Source organism: Myxocyprinus asiaticus, chromosome 23 (assembly GCF_019703515.2).
Source record: "Myxocyprinus asiaticus isolate MX2 ecotype Aquarium Trade chromosome 23, UBuf_Myxa_2, whole genome shotgun sequence".
Lineage (NCBI taxonomy): Eukaryota > Metazoa > Chordata > Actinopteri > Cypriniformes > Catostomidae > Myxocyprinus > Myxocyprinus asiaticus.
This window is the reverse complement of record NC_059366.1, coordinates 39,274,281-39,290,778: the sequence shown is the minus strand read 5'-3', so window position 1 is coordinate 39,290,778 and position 16,498 is coordinate 39,274,281. Positions and strand designations below refer to the sequence as shown.

Sequence of the window (16,498 nt, the reverse complement as noted above, 5' to 3'; positions counted from 1 at the left end):
AACTCTTTTTGTGAAATTATTCAATTGAAAAGTTTGTTTGTGCCATCTTAAAAAAAAAAAAAAAAAAAAAACCTGCCACTTGGCTTGATATTTTGTTACCTATGCAATGATATTAATACATTTTAAGTGTCCAAATACACACAGGGAAGTTATGAAGCAAATATATCTGGATTTTAAATGACATTGTATGCTCAATTAATGGAGTCGCTTCAAATAAAAGTAAAAAAAAAAAAAAAAAAAACAATAGAGGGAAGACTGATTCAATCCATGTGTTCAGACTGTCAATCCCCAGAGCACTCCAGCACAATTACATATGCAAAATTAATGTTCCAAAAGCTACAGCAAATTTCAGTTCCTCATTTAAAGTTAATTATTAGCTGAAGAGACTCCCTTCACTCCCTTCAAATTCATAACACTTGTTTTACAAATCATGTCACGATGTTATTCAAGGAAGGGATGAACGTTTGACCTGTGACTTTATACTGAGGGAGAGAAAAAAGTGATTGACAGTTTAGTCATTTTAATGGCACAGAAATCACGGTGGCATTCAAAACTCGCATTATTTCATTTTGCTTTCCTCAGCGGACATTTGTTGGTGATTTGATGGTGTCCATGTTAGACATATTACACAAACATGTAATAAATAATAATAGCAAAACCACTATGTGTAATTACAGAATGTTCCTTGACATAATTACATATTAAAATTGACATGTGTAATTATTTCCTTGTTTAAGTCTGTCTCGTATTCTAGCTTAATATGGAGAGTCAACTATAAGTAAGCCATTTGTAGGTCAATTTCAGCTGAGTGTAACAAGCTGACTATCAAAACATTAGTGTGCTTCTTTGAGCGGCCCATTAAGTCTGACACAGCAAGATTGGCTCAACCAATATTGTGAGTTTGGAGCGGGAAAATCTGTTTGAATGACCACTGGCAGACAGGGGAGATATTTCTAAAATCTGTTTGAAAGCAGTGATCTTTTTTGAAATTCCGTTGGGTGAAGCTGGTGCCGCAAAAATTACACACTTACAGTACTGACTTATGAATAAAACTGTAACATAATATTATGGGTCTTGTGTTGTGAATGTTTTATGATGTGATATTTTGAGTTGAGTTGTGCTGTGATATTTTGAGCTGCTACGATGAGTTGTGTTGTGCTGTGATGTTTTGAGTTATTGTGTCGTCCTGTGATGTTTTGAGTTGTTGTCTTGTCCTGTGAAGTGTTTGAATTGTGTTATGATATTTTGAGTTGTTGTGTTTTCCTGTGATGTTTTGAGTTGTGTTATGCTGTGCTGTGACGTTTTAAGTAGAGTTGTGCTGTGATGTTTTGAGTTGTTGTGTTGCTCTGTGATGTTTTGAGTTGTTGTTTTGTCCTGTGATGCTTTTGAATTGTGTTGTGCTGTGATGTTTTGAGTTGTTCTGTTGTCCTGTGATGTTTTGAGTTGTTGTTTTGTCCTGTGATGATTTTGAGTTGTGTTGTGCTGTGATGTTTTGAGTTGTTGTGTTGTCCTGTGATGTGTTTTTAATTTTGTTGTGCTGTGATGTGTTAAGTTGTTGTGTTGTGCTGTGATGTTTTGAGTTGTTGTGTTGTCCTGTGATGTTTTTTTAATTTTGTTGTGCTGTGATGTGTTAAGTTGTTGTGTTGTCCTGTGATGTTTTTGAATTGTTGTGTTGTCCTGTGATGTTTTGAGTTGTTGTGTTGCTCTGTGATGATTTGAGTTGTTGTGTTGTCCTGTGATGTTTTTGAATTGTGCTGGGCTGTGATGTTTTGAGTTGTTCTGTTGTCCTGTGATGTTTTGAGTTAATGTGTTGTCCTGTGATATTTTTTAATTGTGTTGTGCTTTGATGTTTTGAGTTGAGTTGTGCTGTGATGTTTTGAGTTGTTGTTTTGTCCTGTGATGATTCTGAGTTGTGTTGTGCTGTGATGTTTTGAGTTGTTGTGTTGTCCTGTGATGTTTTTTTTTTTATTGTGTTGTGCTGTGATGTAAGTTGTTGTGTTGTCCTGTGATGTTTTGAGTTGTTCTGTTGTCCTGTGATGTTTTTGAATTGTTGTGTTGTCCTGTGATGATTCTGAATTGTGTTGTGCTGTGATGTTTTGAGTTGTTCTGTTGTCCTGTGATGTTTTGAGTTAATGTGTTGTCCTGTGATATTTTTTAATTGTGTTGTGCTTTGATGTTTTGAGTTGAGTTGTGCTGTGATGTTTTGAGTTGTTGTTTTGTCCTGTGATGATTCTGAGTTGTGTTGTGCTGTGATGTTTTGAGTTGTTGTGTTGTCCTGTGATGTTTTTTTTTTATTGTGTTGTGCTGTGATGTAAGTTGTTGTGTTGTCCTGTGATGTTTTGAGTTGTTCTGTTGTCCTGTGATGTTTTTGAATTGTTGTGTTGTCCTGTGATGATTCTGAATTGTGTTGTGCTGTGATGTTTTGAGTTGTTCTGTTGTCCTGTGATGTTTTGAGTTAATGTGTTGTCCTGTGATATTTTTTAATTGTGTTGTGCTTTGATGTTTTGAGTTGAGTTGTGCTGTGATGTTTTGAGTTGTTGTTTTGTCCTGTGATGATTCTGAGTTGTGTTGTGCTGTGATGTTTTGAGTTGTTGTGTTGTCCTGTGATGTTTTTTTTTTATTGTGTTGTGCTGTGATGTAAGTTGTTGTGTTGTCCTGTGATGTTTTGAGTTGTTCTGTTGTCCTGTGATGTTTTTGAATTGTTGTGTTGTCCTGTGATGATTCTGAATTGTGTTGTGCTGTGATGTTTTGAGTTGTTCTGTTGTCCTGTGATGTTTTTTAATTTTATTGTGCTGTGATGTTTTAAGTTGTTGTGTTGTCCTGTTATGTTTTTAATTGTTCTGTTGTCCTGTGATGTTTTTGAGGTGTGTTGTATTATTCAGTGAGGAGCATCGCAGTCCAGACGGAAGCTTATGGCACGTAATTTTGGTGAACTCCATCCTGAGCCCATGCTTTAGACAGTGGCTAATGAAGAATCCCATGTCTTTGAGTTTGCATCAATTCATACTCTGTGAAGTCAGTCTTAGTAGACTGAAGTGAAGTCTGGCTGGCACATGCTGCAGTTGGTCATCATCACTCAGTGACACAGTGAGAATCAGACATTAGGCAGGACCAGAGATGGATCTGGCAGTCTCTGATATAATCCCGAGGTTTAGACAGGGAAAGAAATAGAATAAAAATAGCGTAGATGCCATAAACTTTAAAGCAGGGTTAAAGAATAAGAGAAGTATTTTTAGTTCCGGCAGAACTAACTAAAGCAGCATAATTATGAATTGAGGGATGAATTAGGTGTATGTCTGGCTGAATAGATAAGTCTTTAGTCTAGACTTAAACTGAGAGAGAGTGTCTGAGTTTCGAACACTGCTAGGAAGACTATTCCATAGATTAGGAGCCAAATATGAAAATGATCTCCCTCATTTTGTGGATTTTGATATTCTCGGTACTGTTAACAGGCTGGAGTTTTGTGATCATAATGAGCGTGAAGGATTACAGTGTGATAGAAGATCACTTAAGTACTTTGGAGCTAGACCATTCAAAGCTTTGTAAGTAATTAACAGAATGTTATAATTAATAAGAAACTTAACAGGTAGCCAATGTAACGCCGATAAAATGGGGCTGATATGATCGTATTTCTTGGTTCCAGTTAGCACTCTCGCTGCTGAATTTTGAACCAACTGAAGTTTATTTATTAAACTTGCAGGGCATCCACCTAGTAATGCATTACAATAATCTAGTCTTGAGGTCATGAATGCATTAATTAGTTTTTCAGCATCAGAAACAGATAGCATGTGTCATAACTTAGCAATATTTCTGAGGTGGAAGAATGCAGTTGTACAAATATTGGAAATTTGTTTTTCAAAGGTTAGATTGCTATCAAATATAACAGCTACATTTTTTGCTGTAGAAGTTGACGTTACAGTACATCTATCAAGATGCATCTTATTTTTTTGGTTTTTGTTCCAATAATTAGTACTTCTGTTTTATCAGAATTGAGTAGAAGGAAATTTCTAGCCATCCTCTCTTTAATATCATTTATACACTTTGTTAATTTGGAAAATTGTGAAATTTCATCGGGATTTGAAGAAATATAAAGTTGGGTATCGTCGCCATAACATTGAAAACTAATTCCATGGTTCCTGATAATGTCTCCCAGGGGGAGCATATATTGGGAGAAAAGCAGAGGCCCTAAAACTGATCCCTGTGGAACTCCATACTTTAATTTGATCTGACAGTTCCTCATTTACACAGACAAAGTGGTAGCGGTCAGAGAGATAGGACCTAAACCAAGCTAATGCCTGTCCACAAATGTCAACATTCTCAAGCCCATAGTTGGGAGGACCCTACCTTTTCTACTATTTTCGACATAAATGGGAGATTTGAAATCAATCTATAATTAGGCTATTTGCTTGGCTCAGGCTGTGGTTCCTTGATAAGCGGTTTGATAACTGCCAGTTTAAAGAATCTTGGGACATGCCATAAGGATAATGAGGAGTTAATAATATTAAGAAGAAGTTCTGAGATTACAGGAAATACCTCTTTTAGGAGATTAGTCGGTATCGGGTCTAACACTCATGTTGTTGATTTTGATGTTTTGATCATTTTTGTTAACTCTTCCTGACCTATAACAGCGAAGAACTGAAGTAGTGAATAATTTAAGTCTTCTGGGGTGCTGTGGCAGACAGATGCAAAATTCCAATTTTGCTTCTGCTGATTTCAATTTTATCAGTAAAGAAATTCATAAAGTCATTACTAATATGCTGCGATGGAACATCTGGTTCAATAGAAGTTTTATTCCTAACCGATTTATCCACAGTACTGAACAAACACCTAGGATCATTGTGGTTATTTTCTAAGAGTTTGATCAAATATGCAGACCTGGCAGTTTTTAGAGCCTGTCTGTAGTTAGAGACACTATCCTTCCATGCACAGTGAAATACCTTTAATTTTGTATTCTTCCACTTACACTCCATTTTCTGAGCTTCTCTCTTGAGAGCATGAGTGTGATCATTTTACCATGGTGCAAGATTTTTCTATTTAACTTTCTTTAATCAAAGGGGGTGACACTATCTAGAGTGCTAGATAAGACTGTATCCATATTTTCTGTAATAACATCAAGTTCTTCTGAACTTTTTGGCATACTGAGTATTTGAGACAAGTCTGGAAGTTTATTGGTGAAGCTATCTTTCGAAGTTGAAAGAATAGTTCTACCTGAACAATAACACTGCGTAGATTGAATTACCTTTGCTAAGCGCATCATACAAGAGATGAGGCAATTATCTGAGATATCATCGATCTGCGGCAGAATTTCTATATTATCAACATCAATTCCATATGACAAAATTAGATCTAGCGTATGATTTTGGCGATGGGTTGGAACTGTCACATTTTGTCTAACCCCAACAGAGTTCAGAATATCGATAAATGCTAATCCCAGTGTATCATTTTCATTATCTATGTGGATGTTGATGTCCCCAACGATTAAAGCTCTATCCATAGCAACCACTATATCTGACAGAAAATCATAATATGACCCTGGTGGTCTATATACTGTTGCAAGAACAAAAGATGACAAAGATTTTTTTCTTTCTGACGATGTCACATTAAGCATTATCAGTTCAAAAGAATTAAACTTACAGTATATTCAGACCTATGAGTAACACTAAAAATATCACTGTAAATTGTATCAACACCTCCTCCTCCACCTTTCAGATGAGGCTCGTGTTTATAACAATAACCTGGGGGTGTAGATTCATTTAAACTAATATATTCATCCAGTTTAAGCCAGGTTTCAGTCAAACAGAGCACATCCAAACCATGATCTGTAATAATTTAATTTACAATTAGTGTTTTGGTAGAAAAAGATCTAATCTTTAGTAGCCCTATCTTTATATGATGTTTATCTTCAATTTTATTTTTAATTTTTTTAAGTTTGACCTTAATCAAATTTTTTCTAAATGATTTAGTGAGGGGTATGTGTTTGGTATTTCGGGGAACAGACACAGTCTCTATATGATATATAGGTGATTCATTCTCTATGTGTTGTAGTTTATGTGACCTGTGTGATGTTTCAAGGCAGCTAGCAGACGTTCGGATAAGCCAGTTTGTCTGCTTCCTGACCTGGGCCCCAGTTAGTCAAATATAACTATTAAGACTATGAGCCGTATTACTAGAGAGGAGAGTGGCACCTTCCCTGGAGGGATGGAGTCCGTCTCTCTTTAGCAGGTCAGGTCTTCCCCAAAAACTCTTCCAATTGTCTATGAATCCAATGCTATTCTCCAGACATCACTCAGACATCCAGCCATTCAATGACACTAATCTACTATAAACCTTGTCACCACGACGATCAGGGAGGGGGCCAGAGCATATTATAGTGTCTGACATTCTTTTTGCAAGTTCACACACCTCTTTAACATTATCTTAAGTGATCTCCGACTGGCGAAGCCGGACATCGTTAGTGCAACATGAATAACAATCTTAGAAAATCTACATTTAGCATTAGCCAGCACTTGTAAATTTGATCTGACATCAGATGCTCTGGCACCCGAAATGCATTCAACAATAGTGGCTGGAGTCTTTATTTCCATGTTCCTTACAATAGAGTCATCAATAACATCACTGGGTGTAACACTGAGTGGGGAGAAATCCCAACAGGAACGGGAGAGTGGTGTCGCTTTGCCCTATGACTATGCTGCCGAGATGTCACCCAAACGCCAGTATCTATCAGCTTTCCTTTCTCACTAACCTGCACTACTGTTCAGATGTGTGTCTCTATACCCAAACCAGGGCCCACGGTTTGGCCCGCCTGGCAGTATATGACAAGAGGGGAAAAAATGAAAAGAAGAAATAAAATGCAATTGATGCAGCTTTTCATTGCATTAATTTAGCAGATTGCAGAGTAATGTTTTTTATATAATGAAAGGGAATATAAAGGAAGGGAACCAGGGCAACTTTCATATTTTAATATAACACAGTTTGCATGGCCTGAAATTCGGCGCAGAATTGCGGCTATTGCAAACAGTTTTAATCATTCCCGCAAGTTCCACGTTCATAAACATTACAGTGCAGCTGCGAATTAGTAAACCAATAGATACAGAAGAACAACTCAAATCAACCTGATATTGTATCAAACTGTAATTCCAGAAGCTGCGCAAGTAAATCTGCTCTCTCTCTCTCTCACGTGTAGCTTGTTGAATTTAGTGTAAGTGTGCGCAGTGAGGAAGCATTTTGTCACATAGTTACTGAGCTTAAGATGTTACAAATGTATAAAGCCTTTATACCTTTATACCTAAACCTGTTAATTCAACATGCAAATGGCATTATACCCTGTCTCCATAAGCAAGCAACATGATAAAACTACATAATTTCTGTTTATGATAAACAAAGCTGTCAACATTGCAAGAGCATGACGTTGCCGTGGAGCGATATAATTCAGCCACCTATCATATCTTGGCGCTTCCTCATTTGTCATAATGCAGCACATTTGCAAGAAAGGCAGAAATAGCAAAAATGCTTTGTGTAATGTACCAGCTGCATGGTGAAGAGAGTCCCTTAAACACCTGTTACATTTCTCATATCCATCTCTAGTTCCATCCATGGTCGGAAATTAAAGGGGGCTCTGGGCAAAAAAAATCCCCTGCAATCAGATATGGTTCTAAATACATAGATCACGATCTTCATTTGAATTATTGCTGAACATTATTTGTTTCACGCTGTCTGTTGTGCAGATGTTGCCAAGGCTCGTGCTATAAATGCACACAGACGGACACTTCGCTTCTCACGCTTTGCATCAGTTCAGTGTCCAGCTCCCGCACTAAAATTACCAAATGCTAAAATGTTATTAATAATAATATTAACCAAAATAATATCTGGATGTGTTAAATAGCCTTGATGTTAAATAAAGTGTTATTAATGATACAATAATAATTTTACAGAACATTAACCACTTTTAGTGTATGAATCATATCTCTGACTAATGTTCTCTGTTAAATGTTTATTTTTGCATTGTTTAATTCAATTGGCATGAAGGAGTTGCTATGTTATTTTATTTATTTATTTATTTTTAATAAGCTCCTTATTCCAAATCTGGAGAAATGCTATCATCTACTCCTCTGTGTCAGTGTGTTAGTTTTGTATGCTATGTTAGTTTAATAGCTAAAATACTTGGAAATACGTGAATGAGAAAAAAATTTTTTACCAACAATGCACATTATGCAATGTAGAGAACATGCAATTTTGTAATTATTGAAACATGCCATTTTAAAACTGAACTAATTGTTTAAATTAAAGTATTTTACATAAAAGGATGACGGACTCATTTTATATGGTTAGAAAAAAAAAAATACCTTTGTAAAGGTAAAAAATGCCCACCATATGAGCAGTGTAAGGGGTAATTCCCCCAATTTTCAGAAATTAATTTCAGGCCCTTAGTTTGTTATAATGCAGCATTTACTTTCGGCCAATGGTTCTCAGTCAAGTTTGATTTTTAGCCCTATGCAGGAAAAAGTTTGGGCACCTCTGCTTTAACACATTAACCTTATCTGTCAGCCTGACTAATTCCTTACATTTATCACATGTGAATCCCTCACTGCTGATGGAAGAAGCTATAGCAAACATGTGGCATGCAATGCACAAACGAATATGAGCAGATACCATGACTTACCGCAATTGTTTGTTGTTGTTGTGGTGGTGGTTTTTGATTCACAGTGTTTGAGATTGATGTGAATCTCTCACGTAATTTTTGTTGTTGTGGTGGTTCCTGATCACCAGTGGTTTGAGATCAATGCAATGGTCCATGTAAAAAATTTGTGTGATAAAGCATGCAGTTTTATGGTGATAAAAGTGGAAAGGCGGGTGTGCGTGTTAAAATGCATGTAGTTGTATCACGTTAAAAAGTATAAAAGTGGAAAAAAAAGTGTGCAAAAAAAATGGGAGAGATTAAACGCTGAAAATAGAAAGATAAGCAATGCTAAGCAGACTAGCAGGCTACAAACATGAGCGCTAGCAGCAACAGGAACAGGAAACAGTGTCACCACTTACTGTAGGTTTTCAGTTGTGTTGTGCTGTAATGTTTTAAAGTTGAGTTGTGCTGTGTTGCGTTGTTTTATGATGTTTAGAGTTGAGTTGTATTGTGGTGTTTTGAGTTCTGTTATGTTGTGTTGAGTTGTGCTGTGATGTTTTCATTTGAGTTGTGCTGTGATACCTTCAGTTGAGTTGTGCTGTGATGTTTTAAGTTGAGTTGTGCTGTGTTGAGTTGTTTTATGATGTTTAGAGTTGAGTTGTACTGTGGTGTTTTGAGTTCTGTTGTGCTGTGATGTTTTGAGATGAGTTGTGCTGTGATGTTTTGAGATGAGTTGTGCTGTGATGTTTGTGTTGTCCTGTGATGTTTTGAGTTGTTGTGTTGTCCTGTGATGTTTTTGAGTTGTGTTGTGCTGTGATGTTTTGAGATGTTCTGTTGTGCTGTGATGTTTTACGTTGTGCTGTAATGTTTTGAGTTGTGTTATGCTTTGTTTTTTTTTTGTTGAATTGTGCTGTGATGTTTTCAGTTGAGTTGTGCAGTGATGTTTTAAGTTGTGCTGTGATATTTTAAGTTGAGTTGTGCTGTGATGTTTTAAGTTGAGTTGTGCTGTGATGTTTTAAGTTGAGTTGTGCTGTGATGTTTTAAGTTGAGTTGTGCTGTGTTGAGTTGTTTCATGATGTTTAGAGTTGAGTTGTACTGTGGTGTTTTGAGTTCTGTTGTGCTGTGTTGAGTTGTGTTGTGTTATGCTTTGTTTTTTAAGTTGAATTGTGCTGTGATCAGGGGTGTAAATTAACAAATTTTTAACATGTGTATTTTGTCTTACTGTACTGGCAGTGTTTTTATAGTCAAAACAAGTGAAAAAATCTACCAGATTTAGAATACGTTACTGACCTTGAGTAATCTAACAGAATACGTTACAAATGACATTTTACAGCATGTAATCTGTAATCTGTAGTGGAATACATTTCAAAAGTAACCCTCCCAACCCTGGTGATGTATTTTAAAAGTTGTCAATCACAAACCCCTATAAAATACCTATATTTTTAATTCTTTCTGGCAAACAGCCATAAAAGGGAATGTAAATTACGGTATGTGAGCTACATTTTTAAATTGCAGCATAGAGTTTATTATAAAGGGGCATAGCTTTCACAACTCAGTACTCAATACTCACTACTCATGAGTACTTTTAAATGAGCTACTCTTTTACTCTTACTTGAGTAGTTTTTAGGAGAGGTACTTTTACTCTACTCAAACTTAATTTTTTAAGAAGTAACAGTACTTTTACTTGAGTATTATTTTTCAGTACTCTTTCCACCCCTGGCTGTGATGTTTTCAGTTGAGTTGTGCTGTGCTGTGTTGAGTTGTTTTATGATGTTTAGAGTTGAGCTGTACTGTGGTGTTTTGAGTTCTGTTGTGTTGTGTTGAGTTGTGCTATGATGTTTTCAGTTGAGTTGTGCTGTGCTGGGTTGTTTTATGATGTTTAGAGTTGAATTGTACCTTGGTGTTTTGAGTTCTGTTATGTTGTGTTGAGTTGTGCTGTGATGTTTTCATTTGAGTTGTGCTGTGATACCTTCAGTTGAGTTGTGCTGTGATGTTTTAAGTTGAGTTGTGCTGTGTTGAGTTGTTTTATGATGTTTAGAGTTGAGTTGTACTGTGGTGTTTTGAGTTCTGTTGTGCTGTGATGTTTTGAGATGAGTTGTGCTGTGATGTTTTGAGATGAGTTGTGCTGTGATGTTTGTGTTGTCCTTTGATGTTTTGAGTTGTTGTGTTGTCCTGTGATGTTTTTGAGTTGTGTTGTGATGTTTTTAAGTTGTGTTGTGCTGTGATGTTTTGAGATGTTCTGTTGTGCTGTGATGTTTTACGTTGTGCTGTAATGTTTTGAGTTGTGTTATGCTTTGTTTTTTTTTGTTGAATTGTGCTGTGATGTTTTCAGTTGAGTTGTGCAGTGATGTCTTAAGTTGTGCTGTGATATTTTAAGTTGAGTTGTGCTGTGATGTTTTAAGTTGAGTTGTGCTGTGATGTTTTAAGTTGAGTTGTGCTGTGTTGAGTTGTTTTATGATGTTTAGAGTTGAGTTGTACTGTGGTGTTTTGAGTTCTGTTGTGCTGTGTTGAGTTGTGTTGTGTTATGCTTTGTTTTTTAAGTTGAATTGTGCTGTGATCAGGGGTGTAAATTAACAAATTTTCAACATGTGTATTTTGTCTTACTGTACTGGCAGAGTTTTTATAGTCAAAACAAGTGAAAAAATCTACCAGATTTAGAATACGTTACTGACCTTGAGTAATCTAACAGAATACGTTACAAATGACATTTTACAGCATGTAATCTGTAATCTGTAGTGGAATACATTTCAAAAGTAACCCTCCCAACCCTGGTGATGTATTTTAAAAGTTGTCAATCACAAACCCCTATAAAATACCTATATTTTTAATTCTTTCTGGCAAACAGCCATAAAAGGGAATGTAAATTACGGTATGTGTGCTACATTTTTAAATTGCAGCATAGAGTTTATTATAAAGGGGCATAGCTTTCACAACTCAGTACTCAATACTCACTACTCATGAGTACTTTTAAATGAGCTACTCTTTTACTCTTACTTGAGTAGTTTTTAGGAGAGGTACTTTTACTCTACTCAAACTTAATTTTTTAAGAAGTAACAGTACTTTTACTTGAGTATTATTTTTCAGTACTCTTTCCACCCCTGGCTGTGATGTTTTCAGTTGAGTTGTGCTGTGCTGTGTTGAGTTGTTTTATGATGTTTAGAGTTGAGCTGTACTGTGGTGTTTTGAGTTCTGTTGTGTTGTGTTGAGTTGTGCTATGATGTTTTCAGTTGAGTTGTGCTGTGCTGGGTTGTTTTATGATGTTTAGAGTTGAATTGTACCTTGGTGTTTTGAGTTCTGTTGTGCTGTGTTGAGTTGTGCTGTGATGTTTTCAGTTGAGTTGCGCTGTGATGTTTTCAGTTGAGTTGCGCTGTGATGTTTTCAGTTTTTCTGTTGTGCTGCGATGTTTTAAGTTGTGTTTTGCTGTGATGAGTTGTGTTGAGCTGTAATGTTTTTTGTTGTTGTGTTGTCCTGTGATGTTTTTGAGTTGGGTTTTGTTGTCCTGTGATAATGAGTGTTTTTTTGGATCATGGAGTAAATTGTGTTGATTCGTTGTAAAATGCCATTTTCATTTGCATTGTTTTGCTGCTGTTTGTTTCTGCATTGTGCTGTGTCTGTGTTGTCTGTGATGTGGTGTGGTCTTGTGCTTGTACTGTGTAAAAAGGCTGTGAAAACATTGTCATATTTTAGCTAAGGCACACAGCTCTGACCAGAGGGATGGATGGACCACAGTTACTGCAAGATTATCAACAAATCCACACAGAATGGAAAACAATGATCTTTCACCCTTAAAACACAGAGAACTGTGTGTATCCATCGCTGACTCCCCTATGATGAATGTGTATGTAGACATTTATGTCTGTGAATGGCAGACTGACTGATAACTAAGATATTCACAATGTCTATGGCTTAACTTCTCATGCTATTCTGGGATTAAATCATAGATTTTTCTCCTTTGAGAAGCAGTTATTCAGTAAAATAGCAGTAAAAATATCTCCACGACATTCAAATTCACTCCAACACATAATACATATTGAACCATGTGCATTTACCACAAAAGTTCAAAACAAAACATTTTGGATAACAGTATAAATATGGAGCTTTAATAATATGAGTTGTGACTCTTTCTGAGCTTAAAAGCCTTAAAATGTGAAAGAACACATTAACATATATATATATATATATATATATATATATATATATATATATATATATATATATATATATATATATATATATATATATATATATATATATATACATATACATATATATATATATATATATATATATATATATATATATATATATATATATATATATATATATATATATATATATATATATATTAACCATGTAAAAGTGTTCAATGTTAAAATACGTTCTTCTTTCCAAGTTCACTGTTACTTTCTGGCGCTTTCAAAACATTGCTCTGTTTGTTTGAGTGGCCCGACAAGTAAACTTCTGGCCTCAGCCAAGGCATCAGATGGGGACCATTTGGTTTGATGCTGCTAGTGTCATAGAATTTACACACTTAACCTTTAACAATGCATCTTGAAAACTGTATAGTGTTGAGATCGTGACTTTCTTAACATAAACAGACATGAAACCAACAGTTGCCTATAAGAACATGGTACACGTAAGATGCCATCTGCAGTAAAATTTGTGGTGTTAAGTGTTGTTAGTTTAAATTATTAAATTAAGAAGATAGCATTTTGTGATTCAAAGTCTGCCAAACAATATCTAATGTGTATATTCAGACAAACAGGTTTGATTGTGGTTCTTTTAAAAGGAGTTTATAACACATAGAGTGAATAAACTATCATCAAAACAAGCTGGTGTGCTGTTTGTGGAGTTTGAATAATCAGAGATGTGTTGACGTTTTGATATAATAATGTCTGTGTTTGCTCAAGGATCAGCCAGATCTCTTACCTCTTCAAGGACATCAGCCAGCTTGCTCAGTATTTCCTCTGGATGACCTCGGAATGTCGGGACACTGTCCGTAAGACACAAATTACATCATTATGGTGAAAAAGAGAAACAATATCAATCCGTTTACAGGTGAAGGCAGAGTTCTTTATCCAAAGCTGAAGTGTCTTTGGTGTGTTTTGCACTCATCTGTTTCCTCATATTTTTGGATTTTATCCTTTTAATTGAATAGACACAAAAGAGAAGACTAAGTTATTGAGGCGAGAAGGGGAATGCATTTGGGACTCGTCACAGGCCAAACGTGAACCTGCAGAGTGTTAATTCCCTCAAACTGACTTTAGTGTGTCATTACTCCATAGAAACTTTCAGCACTCTCTCATTTTCTTTCCCACAATTTCATGTACACTACAAAAACAGTCTTAATTACTATTTTTATCTTCCAGTGAAAATTGCTTCAAGCTGTTGACTTTATATAACATATCTTGAATCAAGTTTATTTTACTTGCATAACCAAATAGTTTTTTCTTGTTTTAAGAATAAATCTAACTTGCCAAAAACAAGAAAATACAATTAGTCAAAGGGGTATGAAAATTTTAAAGCTTAATTCAAGATGAAATTTTCTCTGAAAAAAAGTCTTTTTTTAAACACAATTTTGCTTCAAGTAAACTGATCTTGTTTAAAGTATGACTAGATGTCTTTACTGGAAAGAAATACAAAAAAATTAAAATGGTTTCTTGTAGTGCAGGGCTTTGAAACGATGGAAACAGCTGGTCATCATCATCACAAATCGAAATAAACCCAGCTGCTCTCTGCCATGGAAACAATAATATCATTCAATCACCACAATACAAAACTTCTAAACATATCTGGTCTGTTACATAATAGAGGAAAAGGTTTCTGGCTAATTTGTACACAGAGAGGTAATAAGACACAAAGCCAAGGCATTATTTAGATTGCACAATATCAGCAGCAATTTATAATAAACCAAATTAATCATGTTTAGTATGAGACAGCAGGAGAGGTCATCTGATCTGCTGTCATGAGGGACCATAATATGTCCCTGATGAGATTTGTGCATCTTTGTGTGGTACAATAGTAAACGTAAAACATTTACAGGGGTGAGCTGTGTCTATGTTTCACTTTTGTGTGTCATGAGATGATCATACATCAATAACAGCTCTTGCATAAATATTTTAAATGACATAAAAAATTCATAACATATCATAAGAGTCCATTAAAGTCTCCAATTACAGTTTACAGCAAAAACAGCAGCAGAAAAATTTAAAGATGAGCTGGATACACACTGGTTATTCTCAGCAAACAATGCAATTTGTGCCATACAATTCTGGATCATTTCATTTAAGAAGGCTAATGCTGAAATCACATTTTCGCATATGGGCGGAAGTACCAGGGTCATAACCACCATAAAAACTGGGGGGCCATCATAGGGGGACTTGTCCCCTCAATATTGAAAAACAAAATGTGTTTTTCAGTGACTGGTCCTTAAAACATTACCCAGTCCTTGTGAAAGATCACATAATATATATATATATATATATATATATATATATATATATATATATATATATATATATATATATATATATATATATATATATATATATATACATACACAACTTACATACTGCCATGACGAGATAGCTGCTCACCTTTTCAATAACTCCATGTATTCGGCATGTTTGATGAGCCCCGTCCTCATCATGATGGTTTGGAAGCACTGTCTGTCGATGGCCCATAACTTTACACTGGTCACAGCTGAAACACAGTTCACAATATCAGCATTTAAAGCTTTTCTTATAACTTGAGTCCTCAATTCAAAGCCAAATGTACTTTACATTATTTATCAAGGTCCGACAGGGTCTAAAAGATTAAATTTGACTCAATTTGGATCAGTGTTGAGGAAGCTAGTCTGAAATTGTAACTTGCCAAGCTACAATCTCCTTAAGTTATTAATTACACTACAGTCAAGTTATCCATTTGAAAACTAGTACAAAAAAGCTATGTAATATATTCTCAATTGTATAACTCATAATATATATATATATATATATAATACATTATATATTTAAAGTTAAAAGTGCAGTATTTATATTACTTAAAAACAATGAGGATCTCAAATAGGGCAGCATCAACATAAACACACTAACCAAAACTACTAAAAAACTATTCTTTATGTAAATAAATAAAATGCAACATAATATTTTATTGTACTAAAAAAATAAAATAAAAATAATAGAATAATTAATCATTATATATATATATATGTATATTTTATTATTTTATTTTTTTTAAAGAAACTTCTAAATGAATGTTGATCACAACATTACCATTTAGCTAGATGTATCTACACCATCACCATCCAAAATGGTCAGAAACCTAGGGGTAACCATCAACAGTCAGCTCAACTTCACAGACCACATTTAAAAACAGCCCAATCATGTAGATTGCACTCTACAACTTTAGGAAGATAAGACCCTTTCTCTTAGAACATACCACACAACTCCTTAACCCCGTTTACACCTGGTTTTAAGATGCGCTTCGGGTGATCTGATCACATGTGGTCAGCGCCAAATACAAGTCTATACAGGGTCTAAAATGTTTTGTGATTGGATCACAAAAAACACATAAGAATGTGGTCTAAAATGCATGTGACCACATCACATTTGAAGTGTAAACGCCAATCCATCCTGAATGCGTCCTGGCAACAGCGAAGCACCACCCCTCTCCTGTCAATCAACCACTGCGCTAAAACAAGAGTTTAAACTTTGCCAGTTATAAGCGGCCTTAAAAGGAAATAACCGTCTGATCGGAAAATTTGAAAAAGTGGATACATACACAATCAAATCCCTTTATTGTTACTCAACCATATACACAAGTGCAACAGTGGGTGAAAGTCTTGGGTGCAGTTCCAAGCAACATAGCAGTATGACAGTT

General features: G+C 35.3%; 1 protein-coding gene across 2 annotated transcripts in view; it reads right to left on the bottom strand.

Moving 5' to 3' along the window:
* LOC127414410 (cGMP-dependent protein kinase 1-like) overlaps nucleotides 1-16,498 on the bottom strand; it is a 116,449-nt gene that overhangs the window by 33,721 nt on the left and 66,230 nt on the right. For both annotated transcript variants that reach the window (XM_051652419.1, XM_051652418.1), the window contains exons 4-5: nucleotides 15,214-15,319; nucleotides 13,547-13,610 (exon numbers count right to left, since the gene is read on the bottom strand). In XM_051652419.1, the coding sequence (XP_051508379.1) occupies nucleotides 13,547-13,610; nucleotides 15,214-15,319 (170 nt within the window). The remainder of the gene's footprint in view (nucleotides 1-13,546; nucleotides 13,611-15,213; nucleotides 15,320-16,498) is intronic.